This window comes from Sitophilus oryzae, unplaced genomic scaffold, assembly GCF_002938485.1.
Source record: "Sitophilus oryzae breed Bouriz unplaced genomic scaffold, Soryzae_2.0 scaffold_374_pilon_pilon, whole genome shotgun sequence".
Lineage (NCBI taxonomy): Eukaryota > Metazoa > Arthropoda > Insecta > Coleoptera > Curculionidae > Sitophilus > Sitophilus oryzae.
Genome location: NW_022146945.1, coordinates 1,940,716 through 1,962,807, shown reverse-complemented (window position 1 = coordinate 1,962,807; position 22,092 = coordinate 1,940,716). Strand labels below are relative to the sequence as shown.

The 22,092-nt window shown below is 32.4% G+C and overlaps 1 protein-coding gene and 1 long non-coding RNA gene across 2 annotated transcripts in view; both read left to right on the top strand.

The window, feature by feature from the left end:
- LOC115885102 overlaps positions 1-22,092 on the top strand; it is a 304,133-nt gene that overhangs the window by 121,286 nt on the left and 160,755 nt on the right. The window contains exons 4-6 of the mRNA XM_030903889.1: positions 7,013-7,325; positions 9,226-9,486; positions 9,569-9,758. Of these exons, the coding sequence (XP_030759749.1) occupies positions 7,013-7,325; positions 9,226-9,486; positions 9,569-9,758 (764 nt within the window). The remainder of the gene's footprint in view (positions 1-7,012; positions 7,326-9,225; positions 9,487-9,568; positions 9,759-22,092) is intronic.
- Positions 1,310-2,469, top strand: LOC115885105. The gene is made up of 3 exons (XR_004050680.1): positions 1,310-1,470; positions 1,751-1,817; positions 2,173-2,469. It is a non-coding gene; the product is annotated as an uncharacterized LOC115885105 (long non-coding RNA).

Below are 22,092 nucleotides of genomic sequence, written 5' to 3'. Positions count from 1 at the left end.
CTGTGCGCGTACCTACCTCTATTGTTACAGGTTAATTTTTTAAAGAAATATGTTACACAAATTAAAAACGCTAAAATTTTAATGGTATTACTTGTGCATTATTGGCCTTATAATGCAATTAGTTGGAATTATATCTTCTTTAAATATAATTAGACTTTTTAACGACTTTTAAGTTACCTAGGAAAAAATCTGTGCACGTACCTCCCACTATTGTTACAGGTTAATTCGTTAAACAAATGTGTTACATATTATTCGTGGTATTAGTGGTATTATATTGGAATCAGGTTAAGAATATATTACAAATATATTATTAAATTTTAATCTAAGCATTAAGTAATAAAACACTTTGTGGCCCTCTTATATCGTAAGAGGTTACGAAATATACTTCTGGTTACACCCCTTACAGAAAACAGTGTAAGGGGTGCAAATAAATAATTGCATAATCACTGATTTTCATAATAAAAACTATAAAATATTTCTTATTTGTGAGATTAAGAAAACAAAACAATGCATTGGTTAAAATAAGTACATTCAATACATGTATTGTGTTCGACATTTATATGGCCCAGTATATTTTTGTTTAACAAACCTATCAGGAAAAAAATCCAAAACCTACCGTTATAGGAGATATAAGATGATTAAACTCAAATTAAACTTATATAATGACAACTACTTATCGGATAACAAATTAATTACTACCATATACAAACTAAAATATATGGGAAACTGAAATTGAGATCTTTGAAAGGACTGTTTCACTGCAACCAGTTATACACAAATTTATTAGTTCTGTGACGAACCACCGGTCGCGCTGGAGGGAAAAATATTATAACTTTAAGCGTTTTTCAAATCAAATCAAGTCAGTTTTAATCAAATAATATGCACCGTCAAAAATCGAAAAAAGTTTTACTGAAATTTTAAAAATTGTTTAAACTTTTTATTAAAAACATTGATGGAATCAGGCCGTAAGCCATTTCATAAGTATGTTGTTCCGATGCCGGCATGCATGGATTTGTTTTCCAAAAGACATACATTCTCGAAGAACGATCCTACATTATTTCAAAAGTGATATCAAGTGCGAAACCTTAAAATGGAAAATATAACACAGCAAGATATTTAAAAGATTTATAGAGTTTGTGATTTACATTTTTGTAATCAAGATCGTACGTGGAATAAAAAAAGGTTTAGAAGTTAATTCTCTTCCAACTGAGTTTTTATATACACCAGTTCATATGGATAAGTATATGCATTTAGTTAAATAAAGAACGTTTCCATATATTTTGTTCTAATAAAATTAAAATAATCATTTAGATGATCAACCTACTGGTAATTTGGTATCCAGTGATGTTAATCCAGGTACAAACCCTGTGTATTTAAAGACAAACATTTGTTGTAGAACTTGTTGGTAGACCACTCTCTCGTTGGTATTAGACATGTACTGTTACCTGAGAAAAACAGTAACTGAAAAGGGTAGGTACCTACACCGTGGGCCAAATTAAAGTCGCAAAATGTTCAGTAATGAAGATGAACATTATTATTTAAAAAAAAATATCATATCAACTTTATAACAAAAAATATTTTAATTGAGCTGTAAATAAACAAGTTATGGCACTGGCTACTTTAATTTGACAGAGAGTGATTAGATATTCCAAAGTTTATTAAAAATATTAATATGTATTACTAATCCAAACTGAATTTGGTTTATTAAAATTATCGTTTTAGATTTTTTAAATTGTATCTATCATTTTAGAGAAATGATCAGATAACCCAAATCAGGAATCTTCCAGAGTGCAGATGTTGCAGTTTTTGTGAGTGAGGTAAGATCTGTCTCTTATAAGACCTCTTTTAAGAATTTACCCAGGCAGTTGTTTACACCCAAGTTAGGTAAGAACTAAAAAATACAATAAGTGGAGCATACTACTCAAAAATGTAAATTTGCTTTATCAGCAATTGTTTTTGAATCCTGCTTATAAAAGCCATATAACACCATAATTATTTCTTATGAAAAATAATGCCTGTGTTAACTTAAAGACTAAGATAAAAAGTTCATAGCCAATTTCTGTTGAGATTTTAGAGCCCTTCAACGGCATCCACTTTTAATTTGTTCATCCTATAAACCATACTGGAGGTTTTATTGATGTGTCACATAATTATACAAATTTGTTGTTTCAGATCTCAAGCATAGCAAAGGAATCGTACAACCTGTGAATTCAGTTTAATTACTGAGATCAAGGATGATGAAACATTCATTATGATTATACAGAGCTACAAAGAGTTATGTTGAGAATCCAAATTATCATAATGAATTGAGACGAGACAATACTTGGGTAGAAATTGAGGAAAAATATAGAATAAAAGGCGTTTTTATATTAATGTTATGAATCCAATGTTTTTATCAAATCGTCACATAGATAATATTTCTGTACGCATAATACTAAAATTAAAAAGGTCAGCTTAAAACAACTTTAATTATCCATCGCGTGCGAAAAACAGTGCTTCGCATATGGCATATAGCTTCGGCTTCGGCGCGCTTCGCTCAAGTGCGCATCATGTTTTAAACTTTTGCGAAGCGCCGGCGCGGCCAAAATGATATTGGATTTATTGCATGTATCTGATTCTTCGCATTACTTCGCTTTAATCCGTGGGTCTGTATTTTTATACATAGATACCATTGATCCAATTCACGTTTTCTCGCCGCGCTTCGAATAAGTTCGCGACAAAACTTTGTTAGTTGTATTTTATATTATTTAATGCTATTGTATTGATTTATTATTATTATTGTATTTATATTAACAAGTTAAGTGTATAGCAGTGCCGTGCGAGCCTTCGTCTGAAGAAGAAATTTTATTTATTGTATAATTTGTATTTACTTTTTTTAATAAAGTTATTACTAATAATTAATTATTATTAAACATATCCAGTTAATTATTTTTATTTTATTAACTATAGCTGTTTTTTTCTATCTATTTCATATTTTTTGATGAGGATAAGTTAATTCTAAATGAAACGTCATCTGTTTGAGAACAATACGATATAATGGAGCGATGTCGCATTTAGAGTAATCTATTCTTATTAGAAAATAGGAAATAGAAGAAAAATCATCTATTTCTGTACAAAAAAAAATAAATTACGTTCTAAAAAATTGATAATAGATGGCGCGAGAGTGAACAAAACAATTAAAGTTACCTGTAGTTAAAATGCAAAGTTTCCTGTAAAATAAAATAAAATTGTATCATAAGTTGTGTAACGACCCGATGCATGGCGCCACTGAATTCTCCAACAGACGGTATCATTTCAGTTTCCTATACTACTGTCAGCTACTGTCTAGGTAGAATATACCTAGAGTACCTACACCTACCTATGATGTAGGTAGATTAAAGCTTATTTTGACTTTACGTCTCACTTCGGTCATAGATAAATGCAACAAGTTTAGATTGGAAAGCCCGTAAAAATTTTAGGTCGCGAAATTATTTTGGGTCGCGACCATTATACGCGATCTGGCGCTGCTATAGCGGTCGCTAAGAACAACGGCAAACAAAAACAGAAATAATTTTCTCTTGTCAAAGTCAGAATCTTCAAAAATCATAATAATCTTTCAAAATCTAAACCGCTCTCATTAAAGAAATTCCGAAAAGTGTTTATAGCGTCCATTTTCAAAGTAATTATTGCTATCTTGTGAGTTTAATTCAAGTTTTATTTACTCCAACCTAATAATAATTGTGTGTGTGTAATAATTGTGAAAAAGTGGCATTAAAAACTTAAAAAGCTGTGCTGTGAACTGTGAACTGCAAAAACCATCGTGGATCGTGGCATAACGTCGGTTTCCAATGTTTCATTGGTATTTCATATATGCGTCCTTATATAAAATAAAGTTTCTTGTATGCAACACATTGTATTTTATTTATAAAATTAAACGAAAATAATAATAAATTTGATTAAACAATATTTGGCGAGATAATTCCGGAAAAAGCCGAACCGCTCCGAAATTTTCAAAAGTTTTGGGTCGCGACGCAAGAATAGCGCCAAATAGTGTTTACATTGTCCTTATGGGCACTTTCCAATCTAAACTTGTTTCATTTATCTATGACTTCGGTGTCCCAAGCTGAATTTTTCAGGGATGGAAGTACAGTACATGATATGGGGACCCTTATTCCGAAAGTAGTACAAAATTAGACCGGGTAAAAGGGCACTATCATCAAAAATCGATATATTAATACCACCGTATAGAGAAAACAAATACTTATTGTTTGATCCAGTACACAATAAAGTCTTCGTAGGGAGTAATTTTTATAATTATTTACAAAAACATTTCCATTAGCGCTTATGACCAAAAAAAAACTTTAAATATGAATAACGCATTTCAATCATGCGAAAATTTGGTTTAAAAATAGACTTTTTAATAATATAACTTTCATTTAACGAAAAACGAAGGCCTAAATGAAAAAAAGAAACAATTTAAAAGTTTCGCTTATGTCTTGACAAGGTATCAAAGCAAACCCCATATTTTTTGCTTTTAAACTAATAAAGATATATCAATAAACAATTAGCGATGTAATGGTTTTTGCGCGCGCTGGCCGACTGCCGTCGCTGCGCCGAGATTTCGTATACCCTTGTATATATGACGTCATGGTGTGGCAAATGTAGCATTTTAATTCGATTTGGGCTCCCTTATATAGGATAACAGAAACATTTTCAATAATGAAAAAAAGAAACAATTTAAAAGTTTCGCTTATGTCTTGACAAGGTATCAAAGCAAACCCCATATTTTTTGCTTTTAAACTAATAAAGATATATCAATAAACAATTAGCGATGTAATGGTTTTTGCGCGCGCTGGCCGACTGCCGTCGCTGCGCCGAGATTTCGTATACCTTTGTATATATGACGTCATGGTGTGGCAAATGTAGCATTTTAATTCGATTTGGGCTCCCTTATATAGGATAACAGAAACATTTTCAGTGTTAAAATTGAGAGATCACGCTCAGAAAAGTCTATTTTTTGGCTATCAAATCGTTCATCAAAGACTAAAAATTAAATGATCTTATTGTTATCTAAGCTAGAAATGTTCCCATCTGTCAATTATACGATGGAAAACAAAATGTAGATATTTTAGTGAAAGTTTAAACTGTTCACACCCCGTGAAATACGTTAAGACAGCAACGAAGTTAAAACTTGTTTTATCATCTAGATACATCCTTTCTCGATAGTTTGTTTTTCGGTTTGTCTCAATAGCTTTATTTTTGTTGGCGATATTGGCTTTTGAAGAAAATACTAATGTTTTTTCGTAATTTTTACATTAAAACCATGATTTTGCTTTTGGTCCTAGTCAACAGACCTAGTAAGTTGTAATCCCGAAGCAGGTCTTTTTGATATGAGATTAGCGTCATTTAATTTTTAGTTATTGTTTAAGCAACATAATTTTGATCTCTATCATCTTCAATTAAAGCAACTATAGCGGATACAACTTCAAACCCATCTCTGCCAGAATAACTGTCCAACAGCCAATAGGCAATAATAGTATAATTTTTTAATAAGAATGACATTACGTTAGGTAATCATAAACATTATTTCATAGGTCTGTTGACTGGGACCAAAAGCAAAGGCACGGTTTTAATGGAAAAATTGGGAAAAATGTTATTACCTAACTTCTTTAAAAGCGAATGTCTGTAAAAAAAATGAAACTATTGGGATGATTAAAAAAATAAACTGCCAAGAAAAGATGCATCTAGATGAGAAGATGATTTTCAAACTTACTTTTTTAAGATATTCCACAGGGCATTTCATACTTTCACAAAAATAACAACATTTTGTATTCCCTCGCTTAATTGACAGATGGGAACTTCCGTTTTTAATTTAGAGACTTTTTAAAAGAGATACTAAAAATTCAAATAATTTAACTACAAATTGCTTAAAACATCATCAAAATCAGTCTAGTAGAACAGAATATATAAAACTTTAAAATACATCAAAATTTTAAAGTGTCTGTTTTCCGTGCCGGTGAGTGTAGGTTTAAGCCTTAACGTTATATAAAGTTATGATGTATAAATTTCAAGTCTATGGCGAATTCTTTTTGGAATAGACAGAAATATTGAGATTATGATAAAATTTAAATTAGTATTTTTTCTCTAGAAAAAAGAAGGCATTAAATGTGGGACCTCACGTGCACATGCATAATAGTTCAGAATCCTTTACCGACTGGAGTTTGGTCAGCGACCTTCCAGATCTATTGTGTGTTTCATTTTCTTGAGTTATAACGAATTATAACTCACCATACAGTCTCAGGGCTTTAACAAAAGCCAGTATTTTATACGACTTCACGCAAGCGAGCTCTCCATCCTCGACATCAGCCGTACCAAAGTTCATGGCACGAACGGTCATTGTCTCGGCACACTCAGTGATAAGGTGTTCTGGTGTTTCCCCATTTTCCCCACAGAATCTGCATTCACCGTTGTTTCTCAGCTTCAGCCTACTGAGGTGTTCGTTGAGGAGACAGTGTCCTGTTAGAAACACCGTGACAATCAGAAAGATTGTTTTTACTTAAATCAAGGAAAATCTTTGATTTTTCTCGGTTATAAGTTCTGAGGAAATTTTTCGAGTGTCTTAGACCGGTGGAGGACTCTCATTTCAGGTTACGGATGGAGCTTCCAGCTTCCAGGTTCTTCAGTTCCGTTTTAGTTGGCTTCCGCTTGGAAAACAGAACGGTTCTGGTCCAGTTAGTGGAGTGTTTACTCCTTTTCTAGCTAGATAATTTGATTTTTCATTGCCTTCTATCTCTTGGTGAGCGAGCTCACGTGCACATGCATAATAGTTCAGAATCTCACTGGAGTTGTCATAACTAAATAATACAAATCTCTATACAAATAACAATAACCCACACTATCAACGTTGGGCAAGTTTTGGTTACTTCAAATCGTAATAAACAACTTTTGGAAAAACGGAAAATAAAATTATAACAAAACATATTTAATTTAGGGATATTTGAATGCCAATAAATTTAGAATTATTCTGTTCCAGAACCAAACCGTACCAAAAGTAATCATAATGGGATCCAGCACAGCCTCCGAAACGACTATCAACACCTCCACCGACAGCTCAAATACCATCGTCACCACGGTGACTGCCACTGATGGCGAGCTCACCGAAGGCAGCCTGGACAACGCCGATCCCGTCGATTATTTCTGTTCGGAGAACATCATGGATTCCAAGTGCCACACTATTCTTCAGCCCGTCCCTGTAACTCCTAAGACACCAGCTACGGCCAAACAGCAAACACCACCAACTTGTAAAGCGGATACTAAGTTTACTTTTGATCTGGAAGCTTCGAAAGGTCAGTTTTATAATGTCACATATAAAGACTGCATAAATAAGATTTTTTTAATTACTAACGTAGATGACATTTAATTTCGGCGATAATGTTTGCTTTAATTTGAAATTACAACACGAAATTACAACCCAGAATAGATACAGTGATTCTCAAAATTGAAAAAATAATTTTTTCTTATTTTTTTTAATTTTCAAAGTAATATCTAGGTAATTTTGGAATTATTTGAAAAACGGTAAAGAGAAAATATGTTTCTTTTATCGAGATCTACCAGGCGTGAAAATATTTGCAATTATTTAAGACTCACCCTGTATATTTTGTGTATGAACGAGTGGAACTAGCGAAAAAGATGTTGTAGCCAGATTAGCAATTTTAATAAGCTATGTTGCGATAGACGATAATTTTTTAAATTAATATACATATATTATTATATTATCGTCATCCGTGTCTGAAATCTGGGAAATATGCACATCATTGCCAACTTCTTTGAATTTAAGGGCTTGGTAATACTCCATTTCGTTGAGCGGAACACAGTGGGTAGCTAGCTATATAACATCCTTCTATTTGTTTTTTTATGGGTATTGGTGAGTTGTGGACCATCAGATTGGTTTCAATTATTGACAGATTATTCGTAACGTTCCTCAAAATTTGGAATGCTTCGCAAACAGGAAGGCCAGTAGAGACACTTAATCTTAAACTTATTTTTCTGAGAATTCATAACAACTTTCTTAAAATGGGTCTCAAAATGACTGCTAAAATTGAAAATCATATCCTGGTGAACCATAATGGGTATAAAACATTTAGATGCTTCTTGAATGAATTGCCAGTACTGTTTAGGAGAAAAAACATAATCCTTTTTTTGTAAAAGCTTCTTTATAACCCCAAAACAGCGGACGCAGAGCAGGAAACTGTGCCCTGGTTCAGAAAAACTATGTTGAATCTTCTCCAAAGAAGTGATTCTTACAAGAAGATGCAAGAACTGTAGGATGGTTGTATTCTTATTTTGAGTTGCAGAGTTATCCGAAAACAAGTAGAGCTGTTTCACATTTTTTGGGAGTTGTAGTTGTTTCATCATAAATGTAAAAGTGAGCTTTACCGGTTTTGCCTGAATATATGGTCCGAATGTATGGTGCCTGAATATATGGTAAGATTGGCGAAAGAAGGGGGCAGCTCCGGACATGCATCCTTCTTGCACCAAACAGTTTCAGAGAGAGGTCTAAAAATCGTTATATCTTTACCATTTATAATCGGATCTGCCTCTTTCTTGCACCAATCGATTTAGCTCATTTTCTGCAAGTAGTACACATACAACTTAAAATTTGAACAATGATGGAGCTGCCCCCTTCTTGAAGCAAGCAGGTCCTCAATTATGAAAATACAGGGTCAGTTTAAATAAGTGCAAATATTTTCAGGGTATTTTGGTATATCTCGATAAAAGAAACATATTTTCTCTTTGTCGCTTTTCAAATAATTCTAAAATAACCGAGTTAATTTAGTTTGAAAATTAAAAAAAAAAATTGGTTATATTTTGGGAACCACAGGATTTTTTCTGGGTATTCTTTCTTATAAATTTAATCTACTACCTATCTGGCCATATTATCAAGATATTATGTTTCTTTTTATCTTAAAAAACTAAAAGATATTCAAAATGTTTTTTCAAAAAGTTCCAAATTTTCAATATTTCTTTTTCTGCGCGGAAATCCCCTTATAAGCGTGTTTCTGAGGTCGAAATATACTACCCCTATAAATATTTGCACTTATTTAAGAGTCGCCCTGTATAGGTCCACTTGTACTTAAAGTATGATAATAGTAAATATACAGCTAAAATTTATCAATAATTAAAAACATGAATTCAAAAATCAATTGTCTTATAAAACCATAACCATTAGAATACACCATTTTTCAGGTGAAGGCACTCCAAAAGCGATAGCTCTAACTCACGAGACCAAATTCCATTTTGGCGACACCCCCATTCCTATGGAAACAGAACCTTTTCCGCCACCGGAAGAGAAAACAGTGGAGAAATTAATGCAGGAACAGCTAGAACAGCTGAAATGTGACGCTAAGAGGCGTAACAGCTACAAACAAGCTGCGCAGAATTACGAGCATCTGGACATTGAGAGCGATAGCAAGCTTTACAGCAGTCCAAAGCCTAGAAACGGCGAAGGTAGGGGCAACACTATCGACAATATAAAATATCGATATCGATATATTTGGAACATATTTTTTTCTTAAAATTGGTATCCTAGGTGATGGTGGAGGCGTGATGAGTGACAGCAAGTTGCAGAACCAACGCCCGAGAGAGCACAGGCGCAGTTTCCGGCGGAAGTTGGATGTGAAGGAGGAGAAACCGGAAAGAACGTCACCGAAGAGGAGGGCGGAGAGGGGTTTGAATTCGTCGCCTGAGAATGAGAGCGAATCGCCAAAACCAAAACAAAGGTAAAGATTATTTTTGTCTCTGCTCTCGATATTATTCATATAGGCTATATTGTTAGAAGAAATGCATACAGTTCTACGATAAGATTATGAGGAAATTTCTTTACATAAATATCAAAATTTTGACTAATAGCTCCTAGACCTATTCAAAATTTTACGTCCACATTTACCATTTTTTAGAGCACTTAAGACTACATTTTACTAGCCCAAAAAAGTAGCAAAATAAGCGTTCAGCATTTAACGTTTTATGCAAAACTGCCCGCTAGGTATTTTTATACAAATGAAGAAGGAAATTAAAGATAAAGGATTATACTATATCCGTATTGTAGCACATTTTTAGACAACTTCTTTATTTTTAAGATTTTGAAGGTCAAACATCAACAAAATATTCCTTATGTTTGGACTAAATTTTCTCGAAAATAAATACATAATTTGAAATTCCGTTACAATACGTAAATAGATTGAAGTTTTGTGTTTACAGTGATATATAATTTATATGGTTTTGTAACAAATTACGAGCTATTTTATGGCAAATGCTGAAGCTCTGCATACCTTAATGAAGCCTTAACCAAAGCACGTGTCTTTGGAATTTTGGGTGTGGGTTAATACGACAGGAGCGGGCTAAGCCTTAGGCAGATTTATGAAATAAAATATGTATTTCCTTCGTTCACACACCCGCTTTATCCGACCCCTGAGAGCGACCCGAACAGTACAATTAAAAATGGGGCATGAAAATGGACGATTTTGGTTAAGCTTCCAATTTTCATAAAACTACTATTACTAACTAAAAAAAAGGTATATACTTATTAAAAAATGTAGTCCGTTTTGACCCTACCAGTACGCAATTTATCAAAGAATGAAAACGAAATTATATTACAATAGAAAAGCCGTTTTTTTAGGACTTTTAACTGCATTTTCATATGTTATTTAATTTTTTCTAAAACGGTTTGGAAATTTGAAAAGTTATAAACGGAATTAACGATTAAAGCCAATCCGGTGACATACCGTATATATATACGGTTTTGGTTTTATGAGTGCAATACTAAATGTAGGCTAAGTTTTTACCACCGTACAAAATTGTTCAAAAACAAAAATTCCTAAAATCTATTAGAAATAATAGTAGCCCTGTACTATATTTTGGAATGTATTCATATAAAGTTTCATACAAATTTTGAAATTTTTAAAATTTAACAGATCTAAGCTTTTCACTATGTTGCGGAACACAAAAATATCTAGCCAAATTCGTCAATTTTTCGACCCTACGTTGCGTACATTCCGTAAATTGGAGATTTGGAGTTAAAAACAGTATATAGTTTTCTCAAACTCGGTGATTTTCAGAAAAGCTACTGTTGTTAACTGAAAAGACTTGAATTTCAGATTAGAATTAAGAATTAAGAATATATAGGTCGTTTCAGGGTACAAGGTGAGCCAAATTAGACGCTGACATTTTTCTATAAGAGATAGACGGAAACTAATATCAGTGTCTGGAGCTCAACATCGATATAGTCTGTCCAACGACAAAATCCTTGCCAGTGATAGATGTGTTTGTCATTTTAATTACAAAGTAGTTTATTTTATTTTACAAAGAAATAAGTTGGTACAATTGGAACGCATAATTAATATATTTAAATTATGAGTGACCAGTGATTACATCAAAATATTGTGAAAAAAAACTGTATAAAACTGAAAAATCCAATCTTGGTGAATTAACTTAAATCTTAATTTTTTCTGCAGTACTAAAATGTATTATTTACCTATCGTGTGATGTTATTTTACCGATACTCCAGTTTTTGGTACCATATACGAGATGGTATACACCTGGTATGCAAACGGGATGGTCAGAAAAAAAGGATGGTATGCAAACTGTATTTCTGGCTGTCTCTGGGCACCGAATATTAACTGTAAACTATGATCTGGGTCAACACTTAATTTTCCCTCGAGTTTTCCTCCACTAATTTTAAAAAACACGAAACACAAGTAACAACACAGTCCAAAATGCAAAATGCAAAATATTTATCATTTCTATTTGACACAAAAGTATAACCTATAATTTGGCAAGAGTTTGACAACTCTCAAAAATCTTAAGTCGAGTTCATACGCATAAGCGTCCGTTTGTCGTTCATCGTTGCATCAAACCAATAATATTGAAATATGATCTGTCATTTTTGAAATAAACCAATAAAACTGGTTAAAAACAATAAGAGACGACGCATGACGTATTTATTTATAAACCCATCCATAGTTAACTTAAAAAATATTAGAATTTTTTTTTGTGAAATAAATGGATTGGTATGGAAGTGTCTGCTTTTTTTCTGTCATCGTCTGTCGAAATCTTACCTGAGAAAAAAACAGAATATACCTGTTAATAGATCCCTGTAACTTATTTGTTATGCAAATTTTGTATTTTTTTAAAAACATTTCCAAAATAGCTTTTACGTAGAATTTAATGGTTTAAGTATATTTTTTTTAAATTGATAATTTAACATTTATCAGAATAATTGATTTTTTATTTGGTACACCTTGTATATTTTTAATTTACTGAAAATAACCTAAAAGTGCTTTTCCAAAAACATAGTAGGTACACTTGATATTTTGTTCGAGTCTCCTTCGAAATATAGAGTTTTTAAAAATTCGCCACTTTCAACTAGTAGGATTTGGATCCCTTATTGATAATCTGCCGCTAATGGAACTCAGAAACATATTTTCCAGCAAGACGAGGCCTTGCCTCACAACGCTGAAATTATCAGCTATTTTTTGCAGCCAATTTCGAAAATAATTGGACAGTTAACCAAGGTCCCAGCAGTTGGACGTCGATGCCGCCGGACTTTAACTTTAACTTTAACTCCTGGATTTTTATCTTTGATGAAAACTAAAGGATCTTATATTTATTTTTTTTATCCTGTGGACAAGAATTATTAGAAGTGCCTCCTTTATAAAGGGAAGTTTGCTTTTAAAAGTAGGCAAAATAATTTGACCACGTTCTATTTGAAAAAATTGAGATATGATTAAAAATTCGATTTGGACATTCTGTAACTGGCCAGGACAAGGCACTAAAAACATTAGACGATCAAATCTACTTTTCCAAGGCTCCTTGATTAAGAATTGGTGTTTTTGACATAGCCATGGCACTCTAGATTGAAATTTAAAATACAATTGTTAATTAAGCGAGAATGTCAAAAGTTGACATATATGTCATTCTATTCAGAATGCCATTTTCTATCGAATAAAGTAAAATAAATACCATGGGTGCCATTTAAAAATCAAAAGTTGTAGTCATTTCCGGTGAAACAGGAAATGACCAAAAACAATTGAATACGTCAATCAATTCTAATTTATGTCATATACTAACATACCAAATCTCGATTTTTTATCTGAAAAAATAAAAAAGTTATAGGGGTGAGCCACTTTTGAGACGCAGCCGGTATACCTCTAAACACTGAAAAATAGGTAGTTTCTTTGTCGATCTTTGTTACATTCGAAAATTTATATCAATATTTTTTTACTGAATTTCAGTGACTTTATTTTTTCACAATACTGAATATCTGTTATTATATTTAACTTTCCTTTCCGCCTCATTATACGACATAAAATATTTGTAACCAGTTTCGCGTGATACTCTACAAGTTCCCAAACATGCGAACTATATTTTACCACATTTAAATGAACAAAACTGTTTATTCCCTATGTGCTATTTAAAGCAGGAAGGGAAAACTGTGTTACACTATTTTTTTTATTCTAGCGCTGCGCTGTGTCGCTGTATGAATTAAATATTTTAATTTGCTCCTAGAGACATAAAAACTACATAGTGCAAAATGTAATATACAGGTAGCATGTTTACAAAAGATTTTCGAAGATATAGTTCTGATATATGTCACTTCAGCGTTTTGTAAGCTATTTTAAGCAGTGGCGGATACAGAGGGGGGACCATGGGGCCCGTCCCCCCCGTAAAATCTGTAAATTTGGTTAAATATTAGCCTCTTGGGTTAAATTTTGGCGCGTTTAAAATGGCGCCCTAAAAAGCATATTCTACGTTACTTTTTTTTTAGCCCCCCCCCTAAAATAAATTCCTGTATCCGCCCCTGATTTTAAGTTTTTTTATGCACAGTGATCAACAATGATTGAAATTTGAAATAGTTGGCAATACTGTGTTACAAAGCTTTAGGAGCAGTACTAAAACAAATTATCGATCATAAAATTTTAGAAGGTAATGTCAATTCATTGGCGTCAATTTTTTTTATCATATTGTAAATTTACAAGAGTTAACTTGGTTATTTGTGAAATCGACATATTTTTGAATGTACAAAACAACTGTGTGTGCACTATGTGCGCATATTTGTAGAGGTGAGAAGTGGAACTTCTTATTAACAGGGGGGTATTATCTTGGTATTATTAAGTGGCTTTTTTTATGAATGCTTTTTATAAACTTCAAAAAAGTAGAGTTATTATAAAAACATATACTATTCTAGCTAGTGTTGCACAAGACAAGAATTCTTGTCTTGAAAATCAATTTCTTGTCTTGTCTTGAAATTCAAGACAAGAAATTTTTAAAGTCTTGTCTTGCAGATTTCTTGAATGGCAAAGTCTTGTCTTGTCTTGCAAGACTCTTGAAATTTCTTGTCTCGAAAAATTTTACATTCTAACAAAAAGATAATAATATTTCTATATTTTATTTCATATAAAGCGTCGTATACAAAATGTAATGCGGAAAAATGAACAACAATGATGCTAATTTTGGCAAAAAAATCTTAACGGACCGCAAACGAACTACGTCAACTCGCCTGTTTGACGAAACAGGAGCCATTACGAAATAAAAGCTGAATAAGAATACCGAAATGCCATGCTAGAGTGTACTGTTTGCGCTATTTGATACTACTTTTTGTCCGCGGAGCAATTTCATGCATAAAAAGTAGTACCAAATAGCGCAAATAGCGTGCTCCACGAACCCACCATTAGTTTCAACTATATACCGTTAGTTTTTTTATAATACCATTATACCAATATAATTTTGTGTATAATACCAATTACCAATATACGGTTTGTTGCCTCGGCTTATTTTATTTCATTCTCAACTCTAAAACACTGGCTATGATAGAAAAAAAATGAACATTGGTCAATATTAATGCCGGGTTTATACAACATTTGCATAAGTCGTAATTCGTAATCATAAGCACAATCTTAATCATCGTCATAATCACAATGCAATTTTAATGTGCGTTTATAGAACATTTTCATAATCATAACTTTTATATCAGTAAAGTTGGGTAACATAATTAAAGGCTAAGTTCATGGTAGATGTCAACAGGTTTATAAGAAGTGGATAGTTTAACTTTTATGATTATGACTAGGATTGTGATTACGACTATGTAAATGTTGTATAAACCCGGCATAACTTGCTCAAAGACCTAATTATCACTTAAAAAAATGTATCATTTCTAACTTTCAAGAAATCTTGAATTCAAGAAATCTTGCAAGACTCTTGATATTTCTTGCATATTAAAGTCTTGTCTGGTATTGAAATTCAAGACAAGAAATTATGAGAGTCTTGTCTTGAATTTCTTGCAAGAGTCTTGGTCTTGCAAGACTTTTTCAAGACTCTTGTGCAACACTAATTCTAGCTCTATGATTTTATGTTTTTTTTTTAATTAAAAAACAATAATTCTATCACTCGGCCGGATAGACCAAGCAGCTGTGGCCATTAAACCAAAATATTACTACATCTATAACTCTGACTACTACTACTAACCAACAATTTGTTTTGTATGGTATATGGTCTCTTTTTGTTTAAATGTTTTGTTTATTATTCATTATTTAGATTGAGTTACAGTAATTTTTACAGTTTGGAATAAATATGACAGTATTCTCCAATGAAAATATGAGTTACTAACTCTAAATTATAATGCTGAGGTGGCAAATGAGTTAGATGCTTCACCTAGACCCTTATTCAGAAGCTACAAACCTATCGACGAAAATATGAATGAAAATAAACTTCCTAAATACAAACAGATATATACATCAATGTTGGTACAGTATCAAGTTTATTATAGTCGCCTGTAAAAATTTCAAATAAACCATATGCGAAAATGTCAAAAGTTGACATAATATGATATGGCATTCTATTCAGAGTGTCATTTTCTATGGAATAGACTAAAAAAATATCGTGTCATTTAAAAATCACAAGTTGTAGTAATTTCCGTTGAAACAGAAAGTGACCAAAAACAATTGAATACGTCAAACAATCCCAATTTAGGTCATATACCAACATACCATATCTCGTTTTTTTTTCATCTGAAAAAATAAAAAAGTTATCAGCCACTTTTGAGACGCACAATAATTAAATTACGCCTTCAGATTAAATCCATTTATTTCTCATCTCGTTTTGATTAGTCTCGCATTATGATGATGAGACAACAAATTTAGATATCATCAAAAATTAATCATATTTAATTTTTGGTTTATTGTGAAGTTAGTGATAATAGCTGATAAACTCGATATTCTTAAATTTATTGCTAACCAAACGAATAAAATCAGAAGAACTATCTATTTCAATCATTGTTGATCACTCCGTACTTTAACGTATTAAAAATTTGCATAAATCTATGAAAAACTGTCATTAAAATAAAAATATACCGCAGAGCTTCATATTTAAACTGCCATTTATACAACCCTATCACAAGTTCTCCTCTGGTAAAAGTAACCTTCTTTTATGGGTCCATAAATTCAAACTTTGCTCGTTCAAACAAAATAAAAGAGATCACGATGGGACGTGTTATAATTTCAAGTCCTATTCGGTCTTCTGCATACAAAATATGTTTAAACGTTATTTTATTACAGAATTTTGGATCTGTGGTCCTTCGGGTCAGCACGTTTAATAATTCTGTAGTGTAGTTTCAATGTTCCTGCTTTAATTACCTTTAATGTAACTCCGTAAAAGGTAAGTAATAATTATATAGTAATTTAGAAGCATCTAAGCTATTGTATGAATACTTGAGGACTTATAAAGCACGTATAAAACCAGAGAAAGTCTCTATGAAACAGAGATATGATAGGTACATCAAAATTCTATCAGCTGAGAACTTCACTGTCTTCAGAAGCTTTGTAGATTAGAGTCCTCAAGGTGGCTATCGGCCTGATACACTGCGACCTTTTCAGATGAATTGTGATACTCTTCTGATTCTTAAGGGCCCCATTCACTGGGCGATTTTGTAGCAACCAAGTTGAGCGATAAATTGCTTCTAAATTTCTTGGAAATTTGGTTGTTTGGAATGGACCATTTATAAGGCGATATTCAAGCAATTTCGTTGTCAATCAATTTTCGACATTCTCCTGTTCACGTACTAAATAATAAAAGTAGTTGAGCAACCCGCTTGCCGACGTCCACTGATTGGGCGATCCTCGTACAACCTCTTTAAATTGCTAGCAATCGCAACCCGATTCACCTTCCGCACTGTAAATCAAAATATTGCTTGGTAACAACAATATCGCTTTACATTTGATTGAAATGACTCACTAACCTGGAGATCTTTCGACAATTTGATCTAAAGCGACTAGGTCGCTCGATCGGATTGCTCGTTTGTCGCCTATTGAATGGCAGCCTTTAGAGTACATTCTCCAGTTCTATCATTTTCAAAAAGTCTAGTAACTTAGCAACTAAACCCTCCATATAACTCTCTGTCTATGGCCTATCATTGCCCATTACACAGAATCGCACATTTGCCAGGCTGTTGCACCGACATGAAAGCACAAGCTTTACAAACAAGAATATTTTGGATGAAGATAGATAAAGAATTCTTATTGAAAATTTAATTCGAATTTATTTAATACAACTGGCTTTTAACGATAAAAAATATGGTTTTTGACCATACAGTATTCTTTTACACCGATTGGCTCACCCCTATAACTTTTTTATCTTTTCAGATAATAAAACGAGATTTGGTTGTTTGTGGTATTCAATTGTTTTTGGTCACTTCCTGTTTCAACGGAAATGACTACAAACTACAACTTTTGATTTTTAAACGGCATCCTCGGTATATTTTTACTTTATTCCATAGAGAATGATACTAACACACTGATAAAAAAGATAGACTTGAACTAAAGTCGTCATCGTTCTTGAAAAAAAAAAAAATTTAGTGGCAAGAGAATTTATTTTAGCGCAAAAGAAAATATTTTGCCCGAAGAAAAATTCTCTTAACTCAAGAAAACTTGTTCTCTTGAAAAATTCGAAAATTTCTCTTGAACCTATTTTCATTCAACCAAGTGCAAGTTACTTTGTTTTAAGATAATAACAAAAATACGCTAGGAAGTACTTCATTCAAGAAACATGGCTATTTTTCCAATAGCTAAATACTCTTTTGATGAAAAATGTAAATGGACGGTATATACAATCAGTCATCAGTCGGCAGTCCGATCAGTCTCATGTCGCATTTCATAGGTCGCACATCATAGTACGCACGGGTTTTGTTGCTTGGAATTGTCCACTTGGAATTTTGTATAATTTGCTTTTTAAACGCATATCGAATAACAAATTAGTGCTCGTTATAGTAACATGCATTTGTCATTTTTTATGGACGAGTTTTAGGATATATGGATTCTTTAAAGGAGTCTCTGAAAAAATGGAAATTAGAGCATTTATTTGCTATATTTGCAGGTAAGAGACCTTTACCTAATGCACCTGTTTAGATAATGGTAAGAATATAGGTATCGATTTTTTTATGCAAATAATTACAAAAAATTTAGAATTTTACGTCGTCGTATTAAAAAATTCAAAATGTGACCAAAGCTTATAATTTTAATAATTTGTTTGCTTTACTTTGATTAATCGTGATGTAACATTTTTTTTTGCAATATGTAGAGTGATGAACCACCCCAAAAAATACCAAGGAGTGCAAAAGTAAAAATAACTAGGTACCTACTGTCGAGGAAAATAATTTCACTTTACTTACTACAGACTAGGAAAACATGAGGAAAACCTAATTATCAGAAAATAATATACCTCGTAATATGCCTGTATATGATGTATAGACTTCTCTTAGATCAAAATAAATTTTAGTTGAGTCAATGGTATTCGCTATTGGTTTAAGAAAAGTGTCTCTTTAATCAAGAAAAGTCCTTTTCAATCAAGAATTTTTGAATGAATCAAAGAGACTATTGTTCTTGTAGCAAGAACTTCTTTGCATGTTAATTTTGGGTCAAGAGTGAAATACTTTGGACAGATAGATTCTTCTATTCTCTAAAGTAATTTTTTAAAGCTTATGAAAAGATAGTTAATGCTTTGGGCAAAGAAACGTCGTTCTTGGCCCTATTGAAAAACGCCAATCTTTTGGGTGAAAATCATATTCATTTCGACTGAGAGATCCTTTTTTTCAGTGCACTCTGAATAGAATGACATATCATATGTCAACTTTTGACATATTCGCTTAAGAAAATCGTATTTTAAATTTTAATCCAAAGTGGCATGGGTGTGTTAAAAACTCGAATTTTTAATCAAGAAGCTTTGGAAAAATAAATTTAACCGTCTAATGTTTTTTGTGTCTTGTCCTGGCCGGTTAAAAGATGCCCAAATCGTATTGTTAATCATATCTCAATTTTTTCAAATGGAACGAGGGTGGCTCATCAGCATATTCGGAAGAAGCATTTTTTACGAATAATTTGGTACCACAGACTTGACATTTCGAATCAAATGATATGTCATTCTATTCAGAGTGTCATTTTCTAGCAAATAAAGTAAAAAATATCGAGGGTGTCATTTAAAAATCAACTAGTCATTTCCGGTGAAACAGAAAGTGACAAAAAACAATGGAATACGTCAAGTCCTAAGTTATGTCATACAGAATGGTCACAATTAAAATGGATCAAGTCAAATTTTCTACTATTTTAAGATAATCGTCCTTATATATTTATAGAATATTGTTTTTTCCAATGGAGAACTAAATCAAGTCATACTTCTCGCATTAAGGAGCTATAGCCTGTTTATCCAACTTGTTTTATTTTAATTAAGTAATATTAAAAAAGCTTAAAGCTTCATTCAGAACCTCGCAGTTAGTGGAATAAATTGGTAGTTTCAATCAGCGTAGAAGTTCACCTATTTTTAATGAAAGCACTCAGAACGTCATAATTAGTGGTAGTAATTTTCAGTTAGTCGAAAAAGATAACAAACTTTTGACTTTTCCACTAATTATACTTCAAAATTTGCGAGGAATGTCATTTTGGCCTTTGATTATCATCTGTCAAGAAAAATTTTGGTTAGAAATCAAAAGTTTATTGTTTTATAAGCTAAATATTATGCTTTCTCTATGGATACAACAAACTACCGCATGCTATTGCTAGGATATTTTATTAATTTTAATTGTGTTTTTTAGACATTGTGAATGATCGTAAACTAAAAACTATAAAGTGTAATTGAAACCATTAATTTATACCACTAATTGCGAGGTTCTGACTAAAGCTTAACTGACATTTTCTCCATAATTATCTTTTAGGACTTGATTATCTCGTTTTTTATCTAAAAACAATAAGTTATAGGGGTGAGCCACTTTTGAGACGCACCCGGTATATTATGTAAAGTACGTATAAAACATTTCATTATTTAAAATAAATCTTTCTCAAACAAAGCCGAGGCAACAAAGTAAACAAAATGAATATTATTCGCTAATTTTCACTCCTATTCTCTACGGAAACCGCCCTGCTCCATAAAAGGAGTTATAGGGTCATAAAATCATTACGCCTCAACTTGAAATAGAAGTTCCAGACTTAAAAACTTGCAGACACTTTAGAAAGCGCGAATATACGCTTCAATAAAATACCGCCCAGCATGCCGTTAAAGTCTATTTGTCTATGAAGAGAGAGTTTTGTTCTCTTTGAAATCGTAATCCAAAGTTAGGAGCATTTTATTGCTATAATGTCAAGCATTATCGATACCAATCAGTCTTATCGAATTTGAGTGATTATCAGAAATGCAACTTATTTCAGATACAAGGATGATATTTTCTCTTTGCCGTTTTTGAAATAAGTAATTTTTTATTTATTTAAATAAAAATATTTTTATCTAAGTAGAGCGACCAGCGTGCCGCCACCTCAAGGAAGGCAATGACAGACCACCTTGAGAATATTAGTAGATCAGTCTCTCAAATAGTGTCGTTCGATAAACTGTAGGTCCCGTGTACTTGTGAAACACTGATGACACACATCACAAGTACATGCGAGAGGTCGGCAACGCTCTGTGCAGAATATAGTTTTCGAAACCGGAATTGATTATCGGAACCGGGAATTTCGGTACCGTGCCTCTTAGGAAACGGGATTTCCTGGTTTTTTCGGTACTGACTAATTTTTGTTCAATGGTGGTGCAGTTCGATTGATTGGGCAAGACACTTATACGTGGTATCTTTAAAGCGACCAGGCGAGATACGATATAGGCGAGGCCGGGATATTCGTATATAGTGGAGTTTAATGGGGTAAAACTTTCTTTAAATATTAGTTCTAGTCCTATAATCGTGTCTAACACTGTTTTATGTATATTGAATTAATTAAAAACAGTATAGGCTTGGTGCATTTCAGTTGATTTCAAAAAATTTCGACCGCAGCAATACGACAGAAATCAGAAATTTTGGTTACGTATTTCACGCCGTCCCGGTTACAGTATGTTGTTTACATTAACGTAATATTGAAATCGTGGCCTTGTCATATATATTATTTAAGTTTATAAGTTTTTACTAGTGCAGTTATTGAAACTATAAAACATTCAAGTACGAGGTTTGTGTGATGTAAGCAGATGTAACACTGTTTCGGATAATAAAAAATAAGTGAAAAAGAACCCGGAGTAGGCGTCGTGTTGTGTTGTAACATTTTTTGTAAATGTTGATAAAATTACCGAAGAAATGTTAACGCGTAAAGGACAGCGTAATTAGGGCGTTGTTGGGTGCAATAACATTCAATAACGCAACTTTCCCGGATATTCAACTCTCCTGCCAACAACATTTTATAGCTTCATAGTTTCTCACACTGATTTGATTAAAAGCAAGATTGCAGCAAGGGATGGGTTTTCAAAGTAAAATGGATAAAAATTAAGATTTTTAAATGTAAATAATATCAAATTATTAAGTAATCAATCATGAAAAAATTAACATGAACAAAAGTAAAGAAAAAAGTATGGGTAACTTAAATTTCACATCAGACAACATAAACCAACTTAACTGAATTTGAGACAAAAGTCCTAAAATATTGAATTAAAAATGCAAATATCTATTAAAACATAACACAATAAATATTATAGGAACTTTAAAAAACAAAAGAAGCAAGAACGATAAGAAATAGCATCATTACTTATTTAGAAGAGTTTGATTTC